Raw genomic sequence first — 23,393 nt, forward strand, 5'->3', positions numbered from 1 at the left:
GGTGGGGAGGGAAAGATGTCTTTGGTGGTGGGGTCGGATTGCAGATGGCGGAAGTGTCGGAGGATGATGCATTGGATCCAGAGGTTGGTGGGGTGGTACGTGAGGACGAGGGGGATTCTTTTTTGGTTCTTATTGCATGGACGGGGTGTGAGGGATGAGTTGCGGGAGATGTGGGAAACACAGTATATTGCATCCGCTGTACCCGGTGTGGCTACCTCTACATCAGGGAAACCAAGCGGAGGCTTGTTTGTTTGTTTGTTTGTTTGTTTCCTCTCCACCTATCCTCTCCTCTATCCATCTTCTATCCGTCTCCCACTCTCTCCCTATTTATTTCAGAACCCCCTTCCCCTCCCCCTTTTCTGATGAAGGGTCTAGGCCCGAAACGTCAGCCTTTCTGCTCCTATGATGCTGCTTGGCCTGCTGTGTTCATCCAGCCCTGCACCTTGTTGTCTCGGATTCTCCAGCATCTGCAGTTCCTACCATCCTGTATGCCTTCTTCATCACCTTGTCTGCGTGTGCTGACACCTTCAGAAATCTATGTACTTATACACCAAGGTCCCTTTTTCCCTCACTACTCCCTAAAGACCCACCATTCATTAAGTAAGTCCTTCCCTTATTAGACAAAATGCATCACTTCGCAATTGTCTGGATTAAATTCCATCTGTCTTTGCTATGCCAAATATACTAGCTGACCAACATCAGACTGTAGTCTGAGACCATCCTCCTCACCATCAACAACACCGCTAACTTTCATTTCATCTGCAAACTTATTAATTAAACATTCACATCCAAGCCGTTAATGTATATTAAAGACAGCAATGGTCCCAGCACTAATCCCTGCAGCACACCGCTGGTCACAGGCTTCCTATGACAAAATGTAATTCTCCATCTGATGGGTAAGCCAGTTTGGATCCACTTTCCTAACATGCCTTGGATCCCATGAGCTCTTACTTTTTGGATCAGCCTTTCATGTGGGACCTTGTCAGTGGCCTTACTGAAGTCCATGTAAACTATATCAACGGCACTATCCCTATCAGTATATTTAGGCACTTTTTCAAATAAACTCAATTAAATTAGTCAGATAGGACTAACAAACCTCTGCTGACTATTTGTAATTAATCCCTGCCTCTCCAAGTATTGAATAAACCTATCCTTCAGAAGTTTTTCCAATAATTTGCCAACCACTGACATCGGACTGACTGCTCTGTAACTACTTGGTCTATCCCTGCTGCCCTTCTTGAACAAAGGAACCACATTTGCTCCATCTCCAGTGAGCTGGCACTTCACTTACGGCCAGCATAATGTTAAATATCTCTGTCGGCCCCAGCATTCTCCTCCCCCACCTCCCATAGCAGCCTGGGGTACATCTCATCAGGACCTGGGTGTTTATGCACTTGTATGCCCGCTAAAACATCTAATGCCTCCTCCTTGTTAATCTTAACATGTTCTAGTATCTCACCAGCTCAACTGAAATCTCCGGCTGCAATGTCTTTCTCCTCTGGGAATGCAGATGAGAAACATTTATTTAAGACCACACCCACGTCCACTGGCTCCATGCACAGGTTGCCCCTTTGATCTCTAATTGGTCCCATTCTTTCCCTGGTAATACACTATTGCTTAACACACAAATAAAAAGCCTTGGCATTTTCCTTAATCCCATCTGCCAAAGATATTTCATGGTTTTTGCCCTCTAATTTCCTTTTTAAGCAATCTACAGCACTCTCTATACTTTTGAAGAACCTCCCCTGTTTTTAATGTGCTGTACCTGACATGTGCTTCTTTCTGTTTCTTGATCAAGCACTCAATATCCCTTGACATCCAGGGTTCCCTGGGTTTACTGCCTTTGCTTTTCACTTTTAGAGAAACTCATTGGCCTTAAATTCTTACAATACTATTTTTAAAAGACACCCACTTTCCAAAGGTAGACTTACTTGCAAGTAGCTGTTCCCAGACTATGTTTGTCAGATCCTGTCTAATGATATTGAAATCAGCCTTCCCCAACTTAGACACTTAACTTCTGCACCATCCTTATCCCTATCCATAATGACTTCAAAACTTACAGAGTTATGGTCACTATCCCAAAAATGTTCACCCACTGAAACTTCAATCACTTGACCGTCTTCATTCCTTAGGATTAGGTCTAGCACTGCCCCATCTCTAGTAGGACTACCTGGTTCTCCTGGATGCTCTTTAAAAATTCCACCCCATCTTATCCTTTCACACTAAGGTGATCTCAATCAATATTAGCAAAGTTCAAGTCCTCTACAACTATAAACCTGTTTCTCTCACACCTTTCTCTGATTTGCCGACATATCTGCTTGTCTACCTCCCTCTGACTTTTGGGAGATCTGTTGTATAATCCTACCAAGGTATTCATCTCTTCTTTATTTCTGAGTTCTATGCAGTTGGCCTTATTTGAAGAGCTTTCTAGGACACTCTCCCTCATTACTGCAGTGATGGTTTCCTTTATAAATAATGCAATACCCCCTCATCTCTTACATTGCCCCCATCCCACCTGAAACTTCTATACCCTAGAATGTTGAACTGCTGGTACTGTCCTTCCTTCAACCATGTCTCAATAATTACAACGATATAACATCATAATGTTCTGATCAATGCTTTAGGTTCATCACCTTATCAATCAAGCTCCTTGCATGAAAATAGATAGCTTTCTAGACCTCCCAGGTGCCTTATCCTGTCCATGTTTCTCCGCCTACTGGACTGTCCTAGCATTCCTTCTATATCCAATTGGACCTTGTTCCCAACTTTTCATCTACCCCGTGCTCCATCCCTCTGTCAGATTATTTTGAAACCTCCCCAACAACATGAGCAAATCTCCCAGAAAAGATATTAGACCCATTCCTATTCAGGTACAACCCATCCAACTTGCATAGATCACACCTACCCCAGAGACTGTCCCAAAGATGCAAAAATCTAAAGCCCTCCCTCCTAAACCATCATTTTAGCGACACACTCATATGACCTCTATGGCTATTCTTATATTCTTATACTTTCACGGCACTGCAAGTAATCTGGAGATTACAATCTTAATAGTCTTCCTTTTTAATCTACTACCTAATTGTCTAAATTCTTACTGCAGAATCTCATTTCATTCTTTTACGCAAATCATTGGTACTGGCATGTACCACATCTGCTGGCTGTTCATTGTCTGCCTTCAGAATGCCCTGCAGCTGCACTGAGATGTCCCTGAACTTGGCACAGATCCACCTGCCAGTTCCTCTTACCATTGGAGTCCCTATCATTAAAGGTCTCCCAGTCTTTTTCCTCCCTTGCTGTGCAGCAGAGTCAACTGTGGTGCCACAAACCTGGCTGTGGCTGCTTTCCCTTGAGAGGCCATTCCCTCACCAACAGAATCCTGCACGGTCTATCTGCTTGAGAGCGGAATGGCCACAGGTGACACCTGCACTGCTGGCCCATGCCAATTAATCTTCATGGTTGTCACTTAATGCTTTTCTGCCTGTCTATCCCTTATTGGTGGTGTGACCAGGTGGCTAAATGCATTATCCATGATATTCTCAATCTCATGGATGCTCCAATGTGAGTCCATCCACAGTTCCAGCTACTTCATGCAGTGAATCAGGAGCTGCAGCTGAACACACTTCCTGCATTTGTAGCCAGATATACTGAGGCTCAGATGTTTGGCCACCAACATCCAAATTCTTTGGGTTATGTATGACCTTAACCACTGGATAGTTATCCCCTGACCCTCCTGACTTCTGATTGGCTAAGGATTCCTGGTTTCTCACTTAGTTAGATGCTGCTGTGCTATGAAGGGCATTTACTGTTACACCATCTCTGCAATTTTTCCTTTGTCTTTGTTTATATATTATTTAAATATAAATGTTGGAAGGGATTCAACTCACAGTGTTGCTACAAATTTATGGAGTAGACAAATGTTCTTGAAGGGCTGATAAAACCTGTTTAATTGTTTTAATCTGCAGTTTTTTCAAAAAAGAAACCCTGCTCTTTTTTAGGCTTTGTGTGCACCTGACAATTCCCTAAAGGCTATGATACAGGCAGGTGAGGATGAGGAATTGACTTTCCTTATTTAAACCCCCTCTTGGTTGGTTGCAACCTTATTAACATTTCTTTTCAGCTTGCAGCTCTCACACTTTAATTAAAGCTTCATTCACTAGAAAATGAAGGAGCTAATTACCAAGATTTTCTTGAGTGAAAAGAAGAGAAACTTTATTACCTACTAACCCTGAAAAAAATAACAGAACCCAATATCACAGAAAAATGGACAATTAACATAAAAGAGAGAGTTTCTCAACAAACAGGAAAAATAAAGACAATTTATTTAAACAGTCTTTAGAATCCTTGAGGTGTAAGGTTCTTAAACTGACATTTGAGTTGTTTCATGGTTGACTTGTACCCTCAGCAGTCACGGACTCAGTAGATACCTTTGAATTCTTGGTAGATGGTTGTTTTCTCAGTTTGTTTTTTCACTGATCACTGTTTATGAGATGATGAGCATAACAAACAGAGGGAGAGACAATTGGTTAACTGATTGATTGATTGATTGTCACGTGTACCAAAATACACTGTAAAGCTTCCAGCTCTATTTCATTTCTCCTTCTGTCTCTGCTGTTAGTCAAAAACAAGTGTTGAAATATAGTTCTGTGTGTAGCCTAAAGTCTAGCCCCATTGTTACAAGGGACCATTGGGACATGAGTAGTGGAAACATGACCTAACAGGTAAGGGACCATGGAAATGGGGGTGGGGGGCCTGGAGATTGGATACAAAGGATGAGGGCTAGAAGGCCTAAACTGTTGTAACGCAAAAGTGAACATATGAATCAATCTCAATTCTCCTTCTCTCTTTCATTTCAAATTGAAAGTTTATAAACATTATCAGGTTTTTTTTTATTCTTAACTCATTCAAAGTTACCTTTAGTTACCAAAGTTACCCATTATACATGGGAACAGGAATGGTTTGATCTAATTTTATACATGATGGTTTCAACAAATTCCTAGTCTCTCTGGCATGAGATTTCAGCTATTAGCATTTTGTTTTCCTCTGGTATCTGGGAATACACGAGTGTGGTCAGTTATTTGGATCTGAAATCTGCCATTCTCTTTTGAAGTTATAAGTTTTTCTATTGCTGTTCTGATACTTGAATGAGGAAAGTCTTTAATTAAAGATACATTTTATCCTGCAATATGTCAGCTTTGAGGGAACTCAGTCATTTCCAGGGCAGTGAGGTTGAATTTTATTGGCCTGTTTGAAAAGGCACCATCTTGGCATCACTGGGTTCAACTTCAAATTCTCGCACAGTTCAGGTGTTGCTGTTTAAGTTATGGTCTGCATTGATTAAGTTTTTGAATCTAAGAGTTTGCTAACATGTTGTTACATTAACTAAGAGTGTTTTCTTGCTCGAACAAATCTGTTACTTTGACTGCTTTCCAGTCTTCAACACAATTCTGATATGTATGATAGATTCTAAATTTATGGCTTGAGGTTTTTTATTCATTCACAGATGAGGCCATCGCTGGCTAGGCCTTGCATTAAAGAAAAGCCAAGCACTAAGTTTTTTGATCGTATAGAAAGCTATTGTCATTTGTTTTTATTTAATGGTAAATGGTTTGTTTTGTTCTAATTGTAGGTGCTATATCACTCTAGCTCAAGCTTTATGGATGAATATGGGGGCGGCTCCTGCTGGACCTGCTGGTACAGGCAAAACAGAGACTGTGAAGGACATGGGCAAAGCTCTTGGAAAATACGTAGTTGTTTTTAATTGTTCTGATCAAATGGATTTCAGAGGACTCGGCAGAATCTTCAAAGGTAACTGTATGTTCAAATAAAACAAATCTTTTGTCAGTTTAAAATGAATGTAGCAGTTCATGTGACTGTATTAAAATTACCTGTATTATGGTCTATTAATAAAGGTATACTGTATTTGTTACTCATGCTACAAACTCCTCGGCATAGAGAAGACCATATGTGAATTTGAGCGTTTCTGGAAGGGTCAGAAACAAGGGCAGGGTGTTGCAGAGAGCCAGTCTAACAATCTGATGTGCAGAGGAGACCCTCTCTTTGCAGGTAGTCCAGCTTCACAGGCCTCCCCATCAGAGGTCTCCACCCCACCTCTCCTTTATGTCCCCTCAAACAGGCTTCACCTCCTGTTCCTGCTACAATAAGTCCTGTATTTAATTCCATTGGGCCTTCAACACTGACTTGTGGGATATTCCTCTCCTCAAGTCACACCTCATCCTGACTTGAAAGTATATCACTGTTCCTTTACTGTTGTTGGTTCAAAATTGTGTATGCCTTACTGAACAACACTCTGCATGGACCTATATCATATAGGTTGGAGCAGATGGATCTACTGCTCTAGATCTTACAAGGAGCAGAGGTCATGGGTTTGGAGGGTTGCCTCAAGGAAGTTTTTAATGAGTTACATCTTATATATAGCACTCATCACAGTGAAAGGAGAAATGAGGAATGTTTATGGAGAAAAGGAGGAAAGGGGAAAGTTTATGATGGAGAGAGGGTAGAATTGATAAGATGACAAAGGGAATGGTAGTGCATGATAAAAAGAGACAATAATGAGAAAAGTTCAGAAACAGAAAGAGGTAGTAGGGATAGTTACAGTTGAACCAAAGCTTGCTGGCCAAGAAAATGGGAGCAGTGGTGATGATCTAAAATTTCAGTTTGATGTTAAAATGCTGTACATTACTCCTTCTTTGGCTTAGTGTCAGAAGTCAAGGACAATGAGAGTGTATTAGAGAATTAAGATGACAAATGTTAGAATCATCAGAATGGTCTTAGTTTTGATGTGCCCCTCACAGCGTTGTGCTGAAGAGTCATAGAATCATACAGCGTGGAAGCAAACCCTTTGGCCTAACTAGTCGACGCTAAACTAGTCCCACTTGCCTGTGTTTGACCCACATCCCTCCAAACGTTTCCTATTCTTGTACTTATCCAAATCCTTTTAAATGTGGAATTGTACCTGCATTCACCATTTCCTCTGGCTGTTTATTCCACACACTTTGCACTCTGTGCAAAAATGTTGCCTCTCATGTTCTTTTTAAATCTTTTTCCTGTCACTTTAAAAATATGTCTCCTAGTTTTCAACTCCCTCACTTTAGGGAAAAGACCTTTGCTATTCACTTTATCTATGTGCTCATGATTTTACAAATCTCTATAAGGTCACCTCTCAATCTCCTGCACTCCAGTGAAAAAAGTCCCAGCATTTCCAGTCTACTTTTATAACTCAAACCTTCCATTCCCAGGAACATCCTAGTAAATCTTTTCTGAACCCGCTCCAGTTTAGTAATGTTCTTCCCATAAAAAATAACATGACATCTTACCAAGGTAGTATTGATTCATAGTAGTTTAACATATATCTTTCTAAAGGTACATGTCAACACATCATAACATTAGCCACAGAGTTTGTGCAGTCTTTGAAGAGTCGGGAGGTTGAGTTACTCACCACAGATTTCCAAAACACTGATCCACTGTTCCACTCAGAGCATTTATTTGGAAGTTTCCATTTCAATTTTGGTCAAAAATGACCGCAGAATGCTGATAGTTGGAAATTCAACAATAATAGTACTGTTGAATGATGAGAGGAGATGATTACATTCTCTATTATTGTAGATAGTGATGATTTGGAACTTATGAGCTTCAAGTATTACTTTCCACATTTCAATCCAAGGTGAGCGTTGTCCAATCCTTTCTGCAAGTGGACACAAGCTTTTTCAGGATCTGGGATGTTGCAAGTCATACTGAAAGTTATGCAGTCTACAGCATATGTTGCCACTTCTTTGATGAAGCAACTAGAGGTGGTTGGGCTCAGAACAAAACCCTGAAGAACCCACTGCACGGATGTCCTGGGATTGAGATGATGGGCTGTAACAACCACAGCCATCTTTCTTTGTGTCAGGTTTGATTTTAACCAATGGAGAGTTTTACCCTCAATTTCCATTGACTCCAGTTTTGCTCTGGTTCTTTGCTGTTATCAACCAAATGCTGCCTTGATGTCAAGGAAGAGTCATACTCATCTTTTCTTGAGTTCAGCTCATTTCATCATGTCTGGACCAAGGCTGTTTCACTTGTTGATCTTAAATGCTCCAATCTTGTTTCTGTTGCTTAGCTCATTTGCTTTTAAGTGCATCTGAGTAGGTTGGGATGGGTGTTTCTTCAGGACTCTTCCTCTTATGTTAATGTCTAGCCTCACTTATGTATGTTGTAGATCAGCGGAATTAAAATAGACTAAAACACATTGCCTGCTGCTCAATGATAATCCAGTACTCAAAAAGATATTAATTTGATCATTTAGAAATATTGAAACTAGATAAATTCAAATTAAGTGATCAGATGGAATATTAACTGTTTGTTAAATGCGTATGCTAAATGGGTGTTAAGTTTTGTTGACTGAGTTTTATTATCGATATTAGATTGCATGCGTCAATAATTTTGTTTTTTCTTTCCACTAGGTTTGGCACAGTCTGGTTCCTGGGGCTGCTTTGATGAATTTAATAGAATTGAGCTGCCTGTATTATCAGTAGCAGCTCAACAGATTTATATTGTTCTTGTGGCAAGGAAAGAAAGAAAACGAAATTTTATCTTCACCGATGGAGATAATGTATCACTGAATCCAGAGTTTGGCATTTTTATCACAATGGTAAGTAGAAAGGAAGGTGAAATGCAGAAGTATAATATAGCTTTCATAGAATGAAGATGAGTTAAATATTTCCAACTGGTCCATGCTAGTGTTTAAGCTCCAACAACTCTCCTCCTTCCCTGCTTTATCTCACGCTATCAGCTAAGCTGCTACAAATAACCCTTTGGTGTATTTGTAACCCATTCACCTAGACCAGCATTTTTCTGCCCTTGGTGAGCTGATTTCTTGAACTATTGCAGACTATGGTGAGTAGATTCATCCACTGTGTTAGTAAGAATAATGAGTCTTTTTTTTCATTCTGAGATGCCTAACCAACTTAGGGTGATGAAAGTGGTGATGGTAATAAGTAGCATGGCTGCAACAAAAGGCATGGAGATAGAGAGTAAATTAGTTCTCAACAGCATAGAAAAAAAAAATTAAATCTGTCTTTTCACCTGAGAAATATTTTATGAAGTCCCACTGTGTTGTTCAAAATCGCTTCCATATTTCCTCTAGCGTCAACATTCTTGTAACCTAGCTATGGCAAGACTCAAAACAAAATATAGGGGACCACTTGATCACTACACAGTCCCACTTCAGGATCCAAGCACTCCAATGTAATACCAGACGAGTGCTGTACTATGGGAGGTAGGTTGTTTCTGATAAGATATTAAAGAGAGGCCCCATTTGCCTCAAGTGGACCTAAAAGATCTTATAGCATTCTTTCAAAAAATGGCAGGAGAGTTATCACCAGTATCCTGACCAATATCTATACTTCACTCAACATCATAAATACATTATCATTTTGATGTCTGAGGGAATTTGCTGAATACGAATCCACAGCCATGAATCACGACTATGACTACACTCCAAAAATGCTGAATAAACTCTTAGAGATAATCTGTGAACACAAAAGAAACTGTATAAAATATAAAATATCACATAGCCTGCCATTACACATTACCTATTGACAGTCACTAACAGTCCCCATTAACAGCATCCTAGCCCGATTGTTATCAACTCCTTTGTCTATCCAGCTGCTGTTCTCTCTCTTCGGGCTCTATCTTTTATCCTATCATTTACTCCCTGCCCCATCCCCCTCCCTATTTTCTGCATATAAACCAACATTTTCCCAGCAACCATCAGTTCTGAGGAAGGGTTACCGGACCTAAAATGTTAACTCTGATTTTTTATTCACAGATGCTACCAGATGCTACCAGACCTGCTGACTTTTCCAGCAACTTCTGTTTTTGTTCCTGTATAAATTCAAGTTTTCTTATCACGAACACGTCATTTGAAGCCAATTTTCCACTTCAGATAGGGCATTTCTACTGGAGTTAATGACACGAAATTGATAAGTACCCTTGAATCAGGGATTCAAATCACTGTCTTGTCCAACAAACTGCCAAAAATATGGACATTTAGTGAAATAAAGTTTGTCCAACCATTTGAAGTGACTGGGTAGAATTAGGAACTACCATACAAGGTAAGAATGCAAGAATGAGGTGATTTGGGAGGAAATATCATTCATTGATGTAGAATCATTTATGTAGGATCACAGAACTATTTTAACCTATAGGGCAACGTATAGACCTGACAGTATTCTATCCGCCTCCCACTCTCTCCCTATTTATTTCAGAACCCCCTTCCCCTCCCCCTTTTCTGATGAAGGGTCTAGGCCCGAAACGTCAGCCTCTCTGCTCCTATGATGCTGCTTGGCCTGCTGTGTTCATCCAGCCCTGCACCAGTGTGTAAAAGCAGCCAAGCATCTAATTGAGCCCTGCAATATAATTATAGGATAACAGAGGAGATGATTAAGGTTTGCATTATATAGCACCTTTCCAGCCTTGTATGTCCTGTGCATTGGCTTTACATCCAATGAGTATTTTCAGAATTTTAGTCTGGTTATAAACTAACTTACATACAGCTCCATCTCACAAAGCAACAAAGTATGAAAATCATCCATGTTGGTTTCTCTTCCCATTCATGCACCATAATTCTCATGCTTCCCAATGACCTGAAACAAGGTCAAATTGGAATTGGGTAAATAAAGACCCGGAGTTAAATGTGTGGCTCAAAGATTAGTGTGGGTGAAATAGTTTTCAGCTTGTAGGACATTGCACCTGCACTGGCGTAGAAGGGAGCTGTTTTAGTAAGATAAGCTTCACTTGAATCATCTTGGGATCAGTGTCCTGGCAATCATGTAACTGGGCTGTAGAGAAAGCTTTGAATTAATTGCTAATTGGTGTGGGGGTGATAGGGGTTAACATTCAGAAGAGGGGAAATGTATGCTTATAAAGCAAGAGGACAGAGCAACATTACAGGGCATTATTTATATAGCAATACCAAGAGTGGGACAGTGTATACAAACATTAGAAAATACATCTGCAAATAGGATCAAAAGGGGAGATATGGTAAAAAGACAAAATGAATGTTCTTTACTTGAATGTGCATTGTACTCAGAAAAAAAAATAATTAATTAACCACACAAATACAGGTTAATAGACATGATATTATAGCCATTACAGCGACATGGTTACAGGAGATCAGAGCTGGGAACTAAGTATGACTTCGGATAGGTGACTTTTCAAAAGGACGTGCAGAAAGAAAAGGGTGCTAGTGTAGAATTGTTGGTATAGGTAGAATATGTACAATTGCAACAAGAGATCTTGGATCAGCAGATGTAGAATCCACATGGATGGAGGTAAGAAATAAAAAGGGGAAGAAGATACCACAAGGAGTAGTCTACAGACCCCCTAACAATAGCAACACAGTGGAAAAGAGAATAAATCAAGAGATAATGAGGGCATGTGACAAAGGCAGTACATAATAAATCATGGGTGACTTTGATTTTCTTAGTCAGAGGGATAGTCAGAATAAATTCATGATGAAGAATTTGTAAACTGTATCTAGGACAGTTTCCTAGAACAATATTTTGTGGATCCAACCAGGGATAAGACTATTTTGGATCTGGTAACGTGTAATGTGGCAGGCTTAATAATTGATGTCAGAGTAAAAGAACCCCTCGGAAATGGCAACCACAACATGGTAGAATTTAGCATTTAATTTGAGAGGGGGGACTTGGGTCAAAATAATTGTTCTAAGCTTAAATAAGGGCAATTACAAAGAAATGGGGGCAGAGATAGCTGGAGTGGACTGGGAATGGAGTTTAGGAGCAAAAAGAGTTGGGGATCAAAAGCAGATAGTTCAGAGAAGAGTTCACAGCTCACAACAATGATATATTCCAGTGAGGAAGAAGGATTCTTGGACGGGGATAATCCAACTATGATTAACCAGGGAAGTTAACGACAGCATTAGGTTGAAAGAAAATAATATACAATGTAACAAAGGTTAGTAGTAAGTCAGAGGATTGGGAAAATTTTTAAAACCAACAAAAGACAACCAGAAAAATAATAGAGGGTGAAAATAAACATTGAGAGTAAACTTGCAAGTAATATCAAGACAGACAGCAAGAGCTTCTTTAAATATATGAAAAGGAAGAGAGAAACACCTGGGAGGCAGCGTACATCTTGCAGCTGCTCCTGGGATTGCAAGTTTAGTTAAAGAAGGGGAGACAATGACCTAGTGGTATTATTGCTGGACTGTTAACCCAGAGACTCAGATAACATTCTGAGGACCCGGATTCAAATTCCACCCCACCAGATGGTGGAATTTGAATTCAATAAATATCTGGAATTAAGAGTCTAATGATGACTGTGAATCATTGTTGGAAAAACCCATATGGTTCACTAATGTCCTTACCCAGTCTAGCCTACATGTGATTCCAGACCCACAGCAATGTGGTTGACTCAACTGCCCTCTGAGCAATTAGGAATGGGCAATAAACGCTGCCTGGCCAGCGACACCCTAATCCAATGAATAAAGAAAAAAAATGTTTTGTTACCGTTATTATATTTCACTTATGTTAGATTTTTAAAAGACATTTAATTGGGTAAATGAATAGGAAAGGTTTGGGGGGATATGGGCTAACAGCAGGCAGGTAGGACTAGTTTACTTTGGGATTATGTTTGGCATGGAATGGTTGAACCAAAGGGTCTGTTTCTGTGCTGTACGACTATGACTCCTTGAGAAGCCAAAGTGAACATAAGGCTGTCATAAAATGAGGCTGGGAGATAGGGAATAGCAGAGGAGTTGAATAAGTAATTTGCATCAGTCTTCATTGCAGAAGACACTAATTGTATTCAAAATATTCAACGCCCAAAAGGACAGTGAACCAATATAATACCTACCACTAAATAAAAAGTGCTAACATGGATCAAGGACTGGCTAACTAATAGAAGAGAGAGTGTTCAGATAAGGGAGGCATTCTCAGGACAACAACGTGTGAATAGTGGTGTGCCACAAGGATCAATGCTGGGTCACAATTATTTACAATATATATTAATGACATGAAGAAAGTGAATGAACTACAGCCAGGTTTTCAGATGACATAGAAATGAGTGCAAGGGCAAGTGATGATGAAACAAAGAGTCTGCAGAGGGGTTTAAGTGAGTGTGAATAAATTTGGTAGCTGGAATATAATGTGGGGAATGTGAGGTTATGCATTTTGGCAGGAAGAATAGAGGAGCTGAATATTATTTCAGTGAAAAAAGACTGCAGAAAGCTGCAGAGTAGAGAGATTTGTAAGTCCTTGTCCATGAATCAAAAAAGCTGGCATCCAGGTTTACTGAATAATAAGGAAAGCAACAAGAATGCTGGCCTTCCTTTCAAAGGGAATGGAATATAAAAGTAGTGAGGTTTTGCTAAAACTGGACAAAGGCATTAGTCAGAAGACAGCTGGAATCCTGTGAAAAGTTTTGGGTGTCTTGTATAAGGAAGATATACCAGCATTGATGGTAGTCCAGAGAAGGTTCACTTGGCTGATACCAGGTATGGAGGGGCTGTCATATGAGGAAAGGTTAAGTTGATTGAGCCTGTACTCATTGGAGTTTAGAAGAAAAAGAGGTGACCTTATTGAAACATAGAATATTCTTAGGGAACTTGACAGGATAGATGCAAAAAGTTTGTTTACTTTTCTGGGAGAGTCTAGGACTAGAAGGCATAATCTCAGAATAAAGGGTCACACATTTTAAGACAGAAATGAGGAAGGATTTCTTCTCTCAGAAGTTTATGAATTTGTGGAATTCTTTACCACAGAGGACTTCAGAGGCTAGGTCATTAAGTATACTCAAGGTTGACATGGACAGATTTTCAATCTGTAAAGGAATCAAGGGTTATGGGGAAAAGGCAGGAAAGTGGAGTTGAGGATTAGCACGTCAGCCTTGATCTCTTTGAATGCCACAGCAGATGCAATGGGCTAAATGGTCTTACTTACAGTTGGTGATCAGGAACAGCAGGGTGTGATTGTAAGTGAGGCAGGTAGGGGGATCCTGAATTCAGGGATAGAGAAGCCTCAGCTCTTGACCTTGTCCAACAATTATGAGATACTTGGTCCCTGTGATGATGAGGAAAAGGACTGTAGGGAGGATGAGCCAATTGACAATTGCACCCTGGTACAGGAGGCCATTTGAGAGGTGGGATCAAAAAGACAAGTGGCAGTTGTAAGTACTCTAAAATTAGGGGAATCGATAGCATCCTTTGAAAGCAGGATCAAGAGTCCTGCATGGTGTGTTGCCTCCCAGTACCAGGGTGAGTGATTTCTCTTGCCGGCTTGAAAGGATATTGGAGCAGGAGGGCGAGGATCCAGTTGTTGTGGTTCACTTTGGGACAAACAACATAGGCAAGGCTCGGAAGGAGGACCTGTTTGGGGATTATCAAGCACTAGGAATGAAATTAAGGAACAGCTCTTCAAGGGTTATAATCTCCACATTACTCGCAAATTGTCAGACGGATAAGAAAATTAGGGAATTAAACAAGACAAAAATGTGGAGGTTGTTTAGGGAGCACTTACTACAAGTACTGGATAGGTTTGTCCCACTGAGGCAAGGAAGGGATGGTAAGGTGAAGGAACCTTGGATGACGAGACATGTGGAACATCTAGTCAAGAGGAAGAAGGAAGCTTACTTGAGGTGGAGGAAGCAAGGATTGGACAGGGTGCCAGTAGGCTACAAGGTAGCCAGGAAGCAACTGAAGAATAGATTTAGGAAAACTAGAAGGGGGTATGAAAAAGCCTTTCTGGGTAGGATTAAGGAAAAACCCAAGGCGTTCTATACTTATGTGAGGGAAAAAAAGGATGCCAGAGTGAGGATAGGGCCAATCAGGGATAGTGGAGGGAACTTGTGCACTGAGTCAGAGGAGGTAGGGGAGGTCCTTAATGAATACTTTGCTTCAGTATTCATCAGAAGGAGGGGCCTTGATGTTTGTGAGGACAGTGTGAAACAGGCTGACATGCTCAAACAGGTTGATGTTAGGAAGGAGGATGTGCTAGAAGTTTTGAAAAACAGGATAGATAAGTCACATGGGCCAGACGGGATATTAACAAGGCTACTATAGGAAGCGTGGGAAGAGATGGGTGTGCCTTTGGCGATGACCTTTGCATCCTCACTGTCCACTGGAATGGTACCAGATGATTGGAGGGTGGAAAATGTTATTTCCAAGAAAGGGATTAGGGATAATCCTGGGAATTACAGACCAGTTAGTCTTACTTTTGTGGTGGGCAAATTATTGGAGACAATTCTGAAATAGTATTTATGATTATTTGGAAAACCACAGTTTGATTAGAAATAGTCAGTATGGTTTTGTGAGGAGCAGGTCATGCCTCATAAGCCTTATTGAATTCTTTGAGAATGTGACAAAGCACATTGATGAAGTGGAGTGGAGGTGGTGTATATGGGTTTTAGCAAGGCATTTGATAAGGTTCCCCATGGTAGGCTCATTCAGAAAGTAAGGAGGCATGGGAATCAGGGAAATTTGGCTGTCTGAATACTGAATTGGCTGTCCAATAGAAGACAGAGGGTGGTAGCAGATGGAAAGCATTCAGCCTGGAGCTCGGTGACCAGTGGTGCGCCACAGGGATCTGTTCTGGGACCTCTGCTCTGTGATCTTTATAAATGACTCGTATGAGGAAGTGGAAGGGTGGGTTAGTAAGTTTGCCGATGACACGAAGGTTGGTGGAGTTGTTGATAGTGTGGAGGGCTGTTGTAGGCTGTAATGGGACATTGACAGGATGCAGTGCTGGGCAAAGAAGTGGCAGATGGAATTCAATCTGGATAAGTGTGTAGTGATTCATTTTGGAAGGTCAAATTTGAATGCAGGTTAATGGCAGGATTCTTAGCAGTGTGGAGGAACAGAGGGATCTTGAAGTTCATGTCCGTAGATCTGTCAAAGTTGCTACCCAAGTTGATAGGGTTGTAAAGAAGACATATGGTGTGTTGGCTTTCATTGGCAGGGGCATTGAGTTTAAGAGCCGCGAGCTTATGCTGCAGCTCAATAAAACCCTGGTTAGACCACACTTGGAATATTGTGTTCAGTTCTGGTCGCTTCAGAAAAGGAAGGATGTGGAAGCTTTAGAGTGGGTGCAGAGGAGATTTACCAGGTTGCTGCCTGGACTGGAGGGCAGGTCTTATGAGGAAAGATTGAGGGAACTAGGGGTTTTCTCATTGAGCAAAGAAGGATGAGAGGTGACTTGATAGAGGTGTACAAGATGATGAGAGGCATAGATAGAGTGGATAGCCAGACACTTTTTTCCCAGGGCAGAAATGACTATCACAAGGGAGCATAATTTGAAGGTGATTGGAGGAAGGTATCGGTAAGATGTCAGAGGTAGGTTTTTTACACAGAGAGTGGTGGGTGCGTGGAATGCGCTGATGGTGATGGTAGTGGAGTCAGATACATTAGGGACATTTAAGCAACTCTTGGATAGTCACATCGATGGTAGTAAAATGTAGGGTAGTTTGATCTTCGAGTCGGATAATAGGTCAGCACAACATTGTGGGCCGAAAGGCCTGTACTGTGCTGTACTGTTCTATGTTCTATGTTCAAAACATGTGGCTAAAGGAGTGGTTTGGGAAACAGTGGTTCCATTTCATGGGGCATTGGTACCTGTTTTGGAACAGGAGGGATCTGTACCGATAGGATGGTCTCCACCTGAACCAATCTGGAACCCGTGTTCTCGCGAAAAGAATAAATAGGGTGGTCACTAGGACTTTAAACTAGTGATTGGGGGAAGGAAAGGGAAATCCACAGGAATTATAATAGTAAATGGAAAAGGAAACAGCAGGTTAACATTTACGCAGGAGGGTTTAACTACATCAAGAACTATGAAGGAAATTAAGAGGAAGAAAAACTCAGGAGATATTATTAATGGAGTGTTAGAATCAAAAAGAAGGTATAAAAACTGGCGTAAAGGCACTTTACCCAAATGTTCATAGCATTCAAAACAAGGTAAATGAGTTAACAGCGCAAATCATCGCGAATGAGTATGATTTAGTAGCTATTACAGAGACATGGGTGCAGGATGGTCATGACTGGGAATTAAGTATCCAGGGGTATCAGACTATTTGGAAAGATAGACAGGAAGTTAAGCGAGGTGGTGGTGTAGCGCTGATAATTCAGGACGAAATCTGGGCAGCAGTGAGAAATGATTTGGTTCTATGGATAATAAGGTTGAATCCATTTGGGTGAAAATTAGAAATTCTAAGAATAAAAAGTCACTGATTGGCATAGTCCATAGGCCACCAAATAATAACATCACATTGGGACGGGCAATAAACAAAGAAACAACTAATGCCTGTAGAAATGGTACAGCAGCTATCATGGGGGTTCTAATCAGCATGTCAATTGGTTGAACCAGGTCAGTCAAGGCAGCCTTGAGGATGAGCTCATTGAATGTATCTGTGATAGTTTTCTTGACAGTATGTAATGGAACCGACAAGGGAGCAAGCTATCCTAGATCTGGTCCTGTGTAATGAGACAGGAATAATTAATGATCTTATTGTTAGGGATCGTCTTGGAAGGAGCAATCACAATATGGTTGAAATTAGAATACAGATGGAAAGTGAGAAGATAAAATCCAATACCAGAGTCCTGTACTTAAACAAAGGAGATATAGGAACAGGAAGGAGTTGGCAAATGTAGACCAGAAGCAAAGACTCTGTGGTGGGAACAGTTGTGGAACAATGCAGGACTTTCAAAACAATTTTTCAAAATGCTCGGCAAAAATATATACCAGTGAAAAGGAAGGACTGTAACAAAAGGGGTAATCAGCCATGGATGTCTAAGGAAATAAGTGAGGCTATCAAATTGAAAGATTAGGCATAGTGGCAAAGACCAGTGGGAAGCTAAGAGATTTGGAAAACTTTAAATGTCAATAGAAAGCCGCAAAAAAACCATAAAGAAAAGTAAGATAGATTACGAAACTAAACTAGCTCAGAACGTAAAGACAGATAAATTTCTACAAATATATAAAATGAAAAAGAGTGGCTAATGTAAACATTGGTCCTTTAGAGGATGAGAAGGGGCATTTAATAATGGGAAATGAGGAAGTAGCTGAGGCATTGAACAGGTACTTTGTGTCGCTCTTCACAGTCGAGGACACAAATAACATGCCAGTAATTGATGAAGAGAGACTAAGGTAGGTGAGGACGTAGACATGATCATTATCATGAAGGAGATAGTGTTGGGCAAGCTAATGGAGCTAAAGATGGACAAGTCTCCTGGCCCTGATGGAATGCATCCCAGGGTACTAAGAGAGATGGTGGGAGAAATAACAAATGCACTCGTGGTAATTTTCCAAAATTGGCTGGACTCTGGAGCAATTCCAGCAGATTGAAAAACAGCAAATATGACACCACTGTTTAAAAAGGAGGTAGAAAAAAAGGTGGGGAATTATAGGCCAGTTAGCTTAACTTCTATAGTGGGGAAAATGCTTGAATCTATCATTGACGAAGAAATAGCAAGACATCTAGATCGAAATTGTCCCATTAGGCAGAAGCAGCATGGGTTCATGAAAGGCAGGTCATGCTTGACGAATTTATTGGAATTGTATGAAGACATTATGAGTGCAGCAGACAACAGGGACCCAGTAGATACGGTGTATCTGAATTTTCAAAAGGCACTCAACAAGGTGCCGCTCAAAAGGCTGCTGCATAAGTTAAGGGTGCACAGTGTTACAGGCAATGTATTGGCATGGATCGAGGATTGGTAACAGGAAGCAAAGAATGGGGATAGATGAGTGCTTTTCTAATTGGCAGACAGTGACTAGTGGTGTGCCTCAGGGATCAGTGTTAGGACCACAATTGTTTACAATTTACGTCGATGATTTGGAGTTGGGGACAACATGTAGTGTGTCAACGTTTGTGGATAACACTAAGATGAGTGGTAGAGCAAAGTGTACAGAGGGATATAGATAGCTTAAGTGAGTGGGCAAAAGTCTGGCAGATGGAGTACAATGTTAATAAATGTGAAGTCATCCATTTTGGTAGGATTAACAGTAAAGAGACTATTATTTGAATGGTAAAAAATTGCAGCATGCTGCTGTGCAGAGGGATCTGGGTGTCCTTGTGCATGAATCACAGAAGGTTGGTTTGCAGGTCCAACAGGTTATTAAGGAGGCAAATGGAATATTGTTCTTCATTGCTAGAGAGATTGAGTTTAAAGCAGGGAGGTTATGTTGCAGCTGTATAGAGTGCTGGTGAGGCTATACCTGGAGTACTGCATGCAGTTTTGGTCTCCTCACTTGAGAAAGGATGTACTGAAGGGGGAGCAGAGGAGATTCACCAGGTTGGTTCCAGAGTTGAGAGGGTTGGCTTATGAGGAGAGGCTGAATAGACTGGGATTATATTCATTGGAATTTATAAGAATGAGGGGGGCGGTCTTAGAGAAACATATAAAATTATGAAGGGAATAGATAGGATCAGAGGTTGTTTCCACTGGTGGGTAAAACTAGAACAAGAGGGCATAGCCTCAAAATTAGGAGGACCAGATTTAGTACTGAATTGAGGAGGGTTGTGAATCTGTGGAATTCCCTGCCCAGTGAAGTAGTTGAGGCTTCCTCATTGAATGCTTTTAAAGCGAAGATAGATAATTTTTTGAACAGTAAAGGAATTAAGGGTTATGGTGAGAGGGTGGGTAAGTGGAACTGAGGCCACAAAGAAAATCTGCTATGATCTTATTGAATGGCAGAGTGGGCTCAAAGGGCCAGATGGCCTACTCCTGCTCCTGCTTCTTATGTTCTTTGTTCTTCTGCTCCTACGGCTTATGGCCATATTATGATCTTATGGACCAATCCTTGAGCCTCTCACACACTCCATTTCTCAGCTTTATGGTGCACCTTGGTGATATCATCTGAAATCAAAAGAGCTGGAACTTCAAGCATTGGATCAAGCTGGAATCCAAAAAGAAATACTCAAGATTGAGTATACTAACATCTTGCCTCTGTTTATGAAAAATCAAACTTGTCGAGAGTACCAGGGCAGTGCAGGCCTACAGAGTTTGCCTACATTCTTACTTAGGCTGATAAAGTAGCGAAGGGCTTCATTAAAAGCTCAATTATTTTGTGAAGGTAGCTACCATTTCAATTCCTGTCTGGCCACAGGAGAGGTGCTGGAGGACTGAAGGACAGCCAATGTGGTGCCATTATTCAGGAATGGATAAACTGGCTTTTCAGTCTAACCTCGGTCATGGGGAAACTATTGGGATCAGTTCTGTGGGACAGAATTAACTACATTTGGAGAGACAGGGATTATTCAAGAACAGTCAGCATGGTTTTGTTAAGGGGAGGTCATGTCTGACCAACTTGATTGATTTTTCTGAAGAGTGACCAGGTTCGTAGATGAGGACAATACTTTATGTTAAATAAGAAAAATACTTTTTAAAAACAGACCTAAATAGAGTTAACTAAATCTTAAAAAGAAGCCCTCTTGTGGTGCAATGGTAATATTCCTGCCCCTGGACTGAGAAGTCTAGGTTCAAGTCCAGCCTGCTCTAAAGATGTGTAATAACATCCCTGAACAGGTTGATTAGAAAAATATGTTAAATAATTTTTTAAAAAAGAAGCAGATGGTATGGTATTCTTGCCTTTTTTAGCCAAGGCATAGAGTTTAAGAGCAAGGAGGTTATTGGCAGAACTATAGAAAACATTGTTTAAGCTATAGCTAAAGTATTGTGTGCATCTCTGGAATCTACATTATAGGAGGGGTGTGATAGCACTGGGGAGGGTGCAGAGGAGATTTACCAGGATGTTGCCTGGGCTGGAGAGTTTGAATCATGGTAAGAGTTTGAACAGACTGGGGTTGTTTTCTTTGCAGAGGAGATTGAGAAGAAACATCATTGAGATGTATAAAATTATGACAGGCATGCAAAGGGTGTTCAGAACAAAACTTTTCCCCTTCATAGAAGGATCAATTTAAGGTAAGGGGTAGGGAGGTTTAGAGGAGATGTGAGGAACGTCTTTTTCACCTTGAAGGCGATAAGAATTTGGAACTCACTGCCTGTAAGGGAGAGAAAGGCAGAAACCCTCAAAACATTTAAGAAATATTTAGATGCGCACTTGCAATGACAAGGCAATGGGCCAAGTGATGGAAATAGAGTTAGAATAGTTAGGTGGTTGTTTTTGAACAGAACAGACACAACGGGCTGAAGGACTCTTTTCTGTCCACTATGACTACGAAGGAGCTAGTTGCCCCAATCTAGCTGAAGGCAGGCATGGTGAGGTGGTGGTCAGGCAAATTCTGGCAGGTAAAGCCTTAAAAGATTCTTCAGAGCTGAAAGGGATTACCCTTTTGAGTAAAAGGTTCCTGCAGCCCACCACAGGTTAAAAGAGGAATCAGCATTAAGAACTTTGTCAGATCATAGGGCTGTCATCGCCTGCCCTGGCAATGCACGGGTATTGGGTAAAGCTGGTCTCCACCTGTATGCCAGAAATGTTTCAGGTGGATGAGGATATATCTTCAGAACTTGAGGCTATTGGAGTTGAGGAGCAGCAACATAGCGCAGGGAGGGCAGAATTATGAAGGTCATGGGATCAGAGGAGACACATGAGGGTTATGAATAGGAGGCAACTGTGAGCATATGATGTAATGGCAGAGTCAGAGCTATCTGGATATAAAATTTCAAGGGGGTTTGAAGGTCTAAATGTGTGGGCAAAAAAAATGGCAAATTGGTTACAATGTGGATAAATTTGGAGTTATCCACTTCGGTCAAACAAGCAAAAATGCAGAATATTTATTAAATGGTGAGAGGGTGGATAGTTATGAATATGAGGTTGTTGACTTGCTCGCTGAGCTGGCTTGTTTTTGTTCAGACGTTTCATCACCATGCTAGGTGACATCATCAGTGGACCCTCCGATGAAGCAATGTTATTCTACTCCACTTGGAATTTATACTGTTCGGTCTGATATGGTGAGTACTGTCATTTCCAGTTTTGAGCTGTATGGATACAGATCAAAATCAGAAATGACAGTACTCACCAATACAGACTGGACAGTATAAATTCCAAGTGGAGTAGAATAACATTGCTTCATCGGAGGGTCCACTGATGATGTCACCTAGCATGGTGACGAAACATCTGAACAAAAACAAGCCAGCTCGGCGAGCAAGCCAACAACGTCATCCACAACCCAAGCTATACATCTTTGCCAAAACTTTAAGTTATGAATATCACAGGATCTTGGGTATCATTGTTCATGAGTCAATGAAACTTAACATGTGGTACAGCATGCAACAATTCTGTTTGAGGCTGCAATGTTCCGGGCAAGCTCTCTGCAAGTCGGAGGGATAAACATTTCATCTTACAGCCCTCAGGACTCACAGTTTTACAATTTCAGAGTATGAACAATTTCTTTCTTGTCTATTACCCAAATCGACAACACCACGTCCTGTCAATGACATGGTAAATTTCAGCACAGCCATCCCATTTTCAACTACTCATCATCCCCATTATTACCTATCTAGCATCTCTTTTTCCCTGGCTTATTATCAACAATCTCTTTGTCTACCTACCAATTTTTCTCTCTCTCGGCTCCCTCTCCGTCTAGCCACTTACTCCTCCAAACCTCTGTCATTAACATAAATACCACCTTTTTCTAGTTCTGAAGCAGTGTCGCAGCATTAACTCAGTTTTCTCTGGACAGATACTGCCAGACCTGCTGAGTTCCTCCAGCAAATTCCTGTTTGTTTGTTTCAGATATCCGGCATCTGCAGTTCTGTGTATTATTTATAGAGGTAATGATTTCTTGGCAAGACCATACCTAGAGGACTGTGCACAGTTTTTAACTCCTTACCTATGAAAAATAGGCACTTGCCACAGATAGAATGCAACTAATTCCTGAAAACAACTATATATCCAAGACAATTGGAAATCTCTTAATGTAAACAGCATAAAGGAAGGTACATAATATTATGTTACAGAATTCAATACCAGGAAATTATACCTTCAATTTTCACTTTTTACTCAACAGATGAGGTTGCAAACATTTCCTTTCAGCACATTTTCTGTATGTTCACCAGATCTGATTCTCTCCATTACCATCTTATCCCAAGATACACAGACATGGCACAGTGGCTCAGTGGTTAGCATTGCTGCCTCAGTGCCAAAGACCCAGGTTCAATTCCAAACTTGTGTGACTGTCTGCGTGGAGTTTGCACATTCTCCCCATGTCTGTGCGGGTTTCTTCCCACTGTCCAAAGATGTGCAGGTTAGGTCAATTGGCCATCCTAAATTGCAGGTAGTGTCCAGAGATATGTAAGCTAGGTGGGTTAGCCATGGGACATGTAGGGTTACAAGGATGCGGTGGATCTGGGTGGGATATTCTTCAGAGGGTCAGGCCTGCTTTCCCACAATAAGAATTCTGTAAATCTACAAGCT

General features: G+C 40.9%; 1 protein-coding gene across 1 annotated transcript in view; it reads left to right on the top strand.

Annotated features, from left to right (window-relative positions):
* Positions 1-23,393, top strand: part of LOC109930964 (dynein axonemal heavy chain 8-like) — a 2,199,840-nt gene that overhangs the window by 1,882,125 nt on the left and 294,322 nt on the right. Inside the window, 2 exon segments of the mRNA XM_048596622.1 lie at positions 5,627-5,805; positions 8,463-8,650. Coding sequence (XP_048452579.1) covers positions 5,627-5,805; positions 8,463-8,650 — 367 coding nt within the window.

Source organism: Rhincodon typus, chromosome 5 (genome assembly GCF_021869965.1).
Source record: "Rhincodon typus isolate 14 chromosome 5, sRhiTyp1.1, whole genome shotgun sequence".
Taxonomy (NCBI): domain Eukaryota; kingdom Metazoa; phylum Chordata; class Chondrichthyes; order Orectolobiformes; family Rhincodontidae; genus Rhincodon; species Rhincodon typus.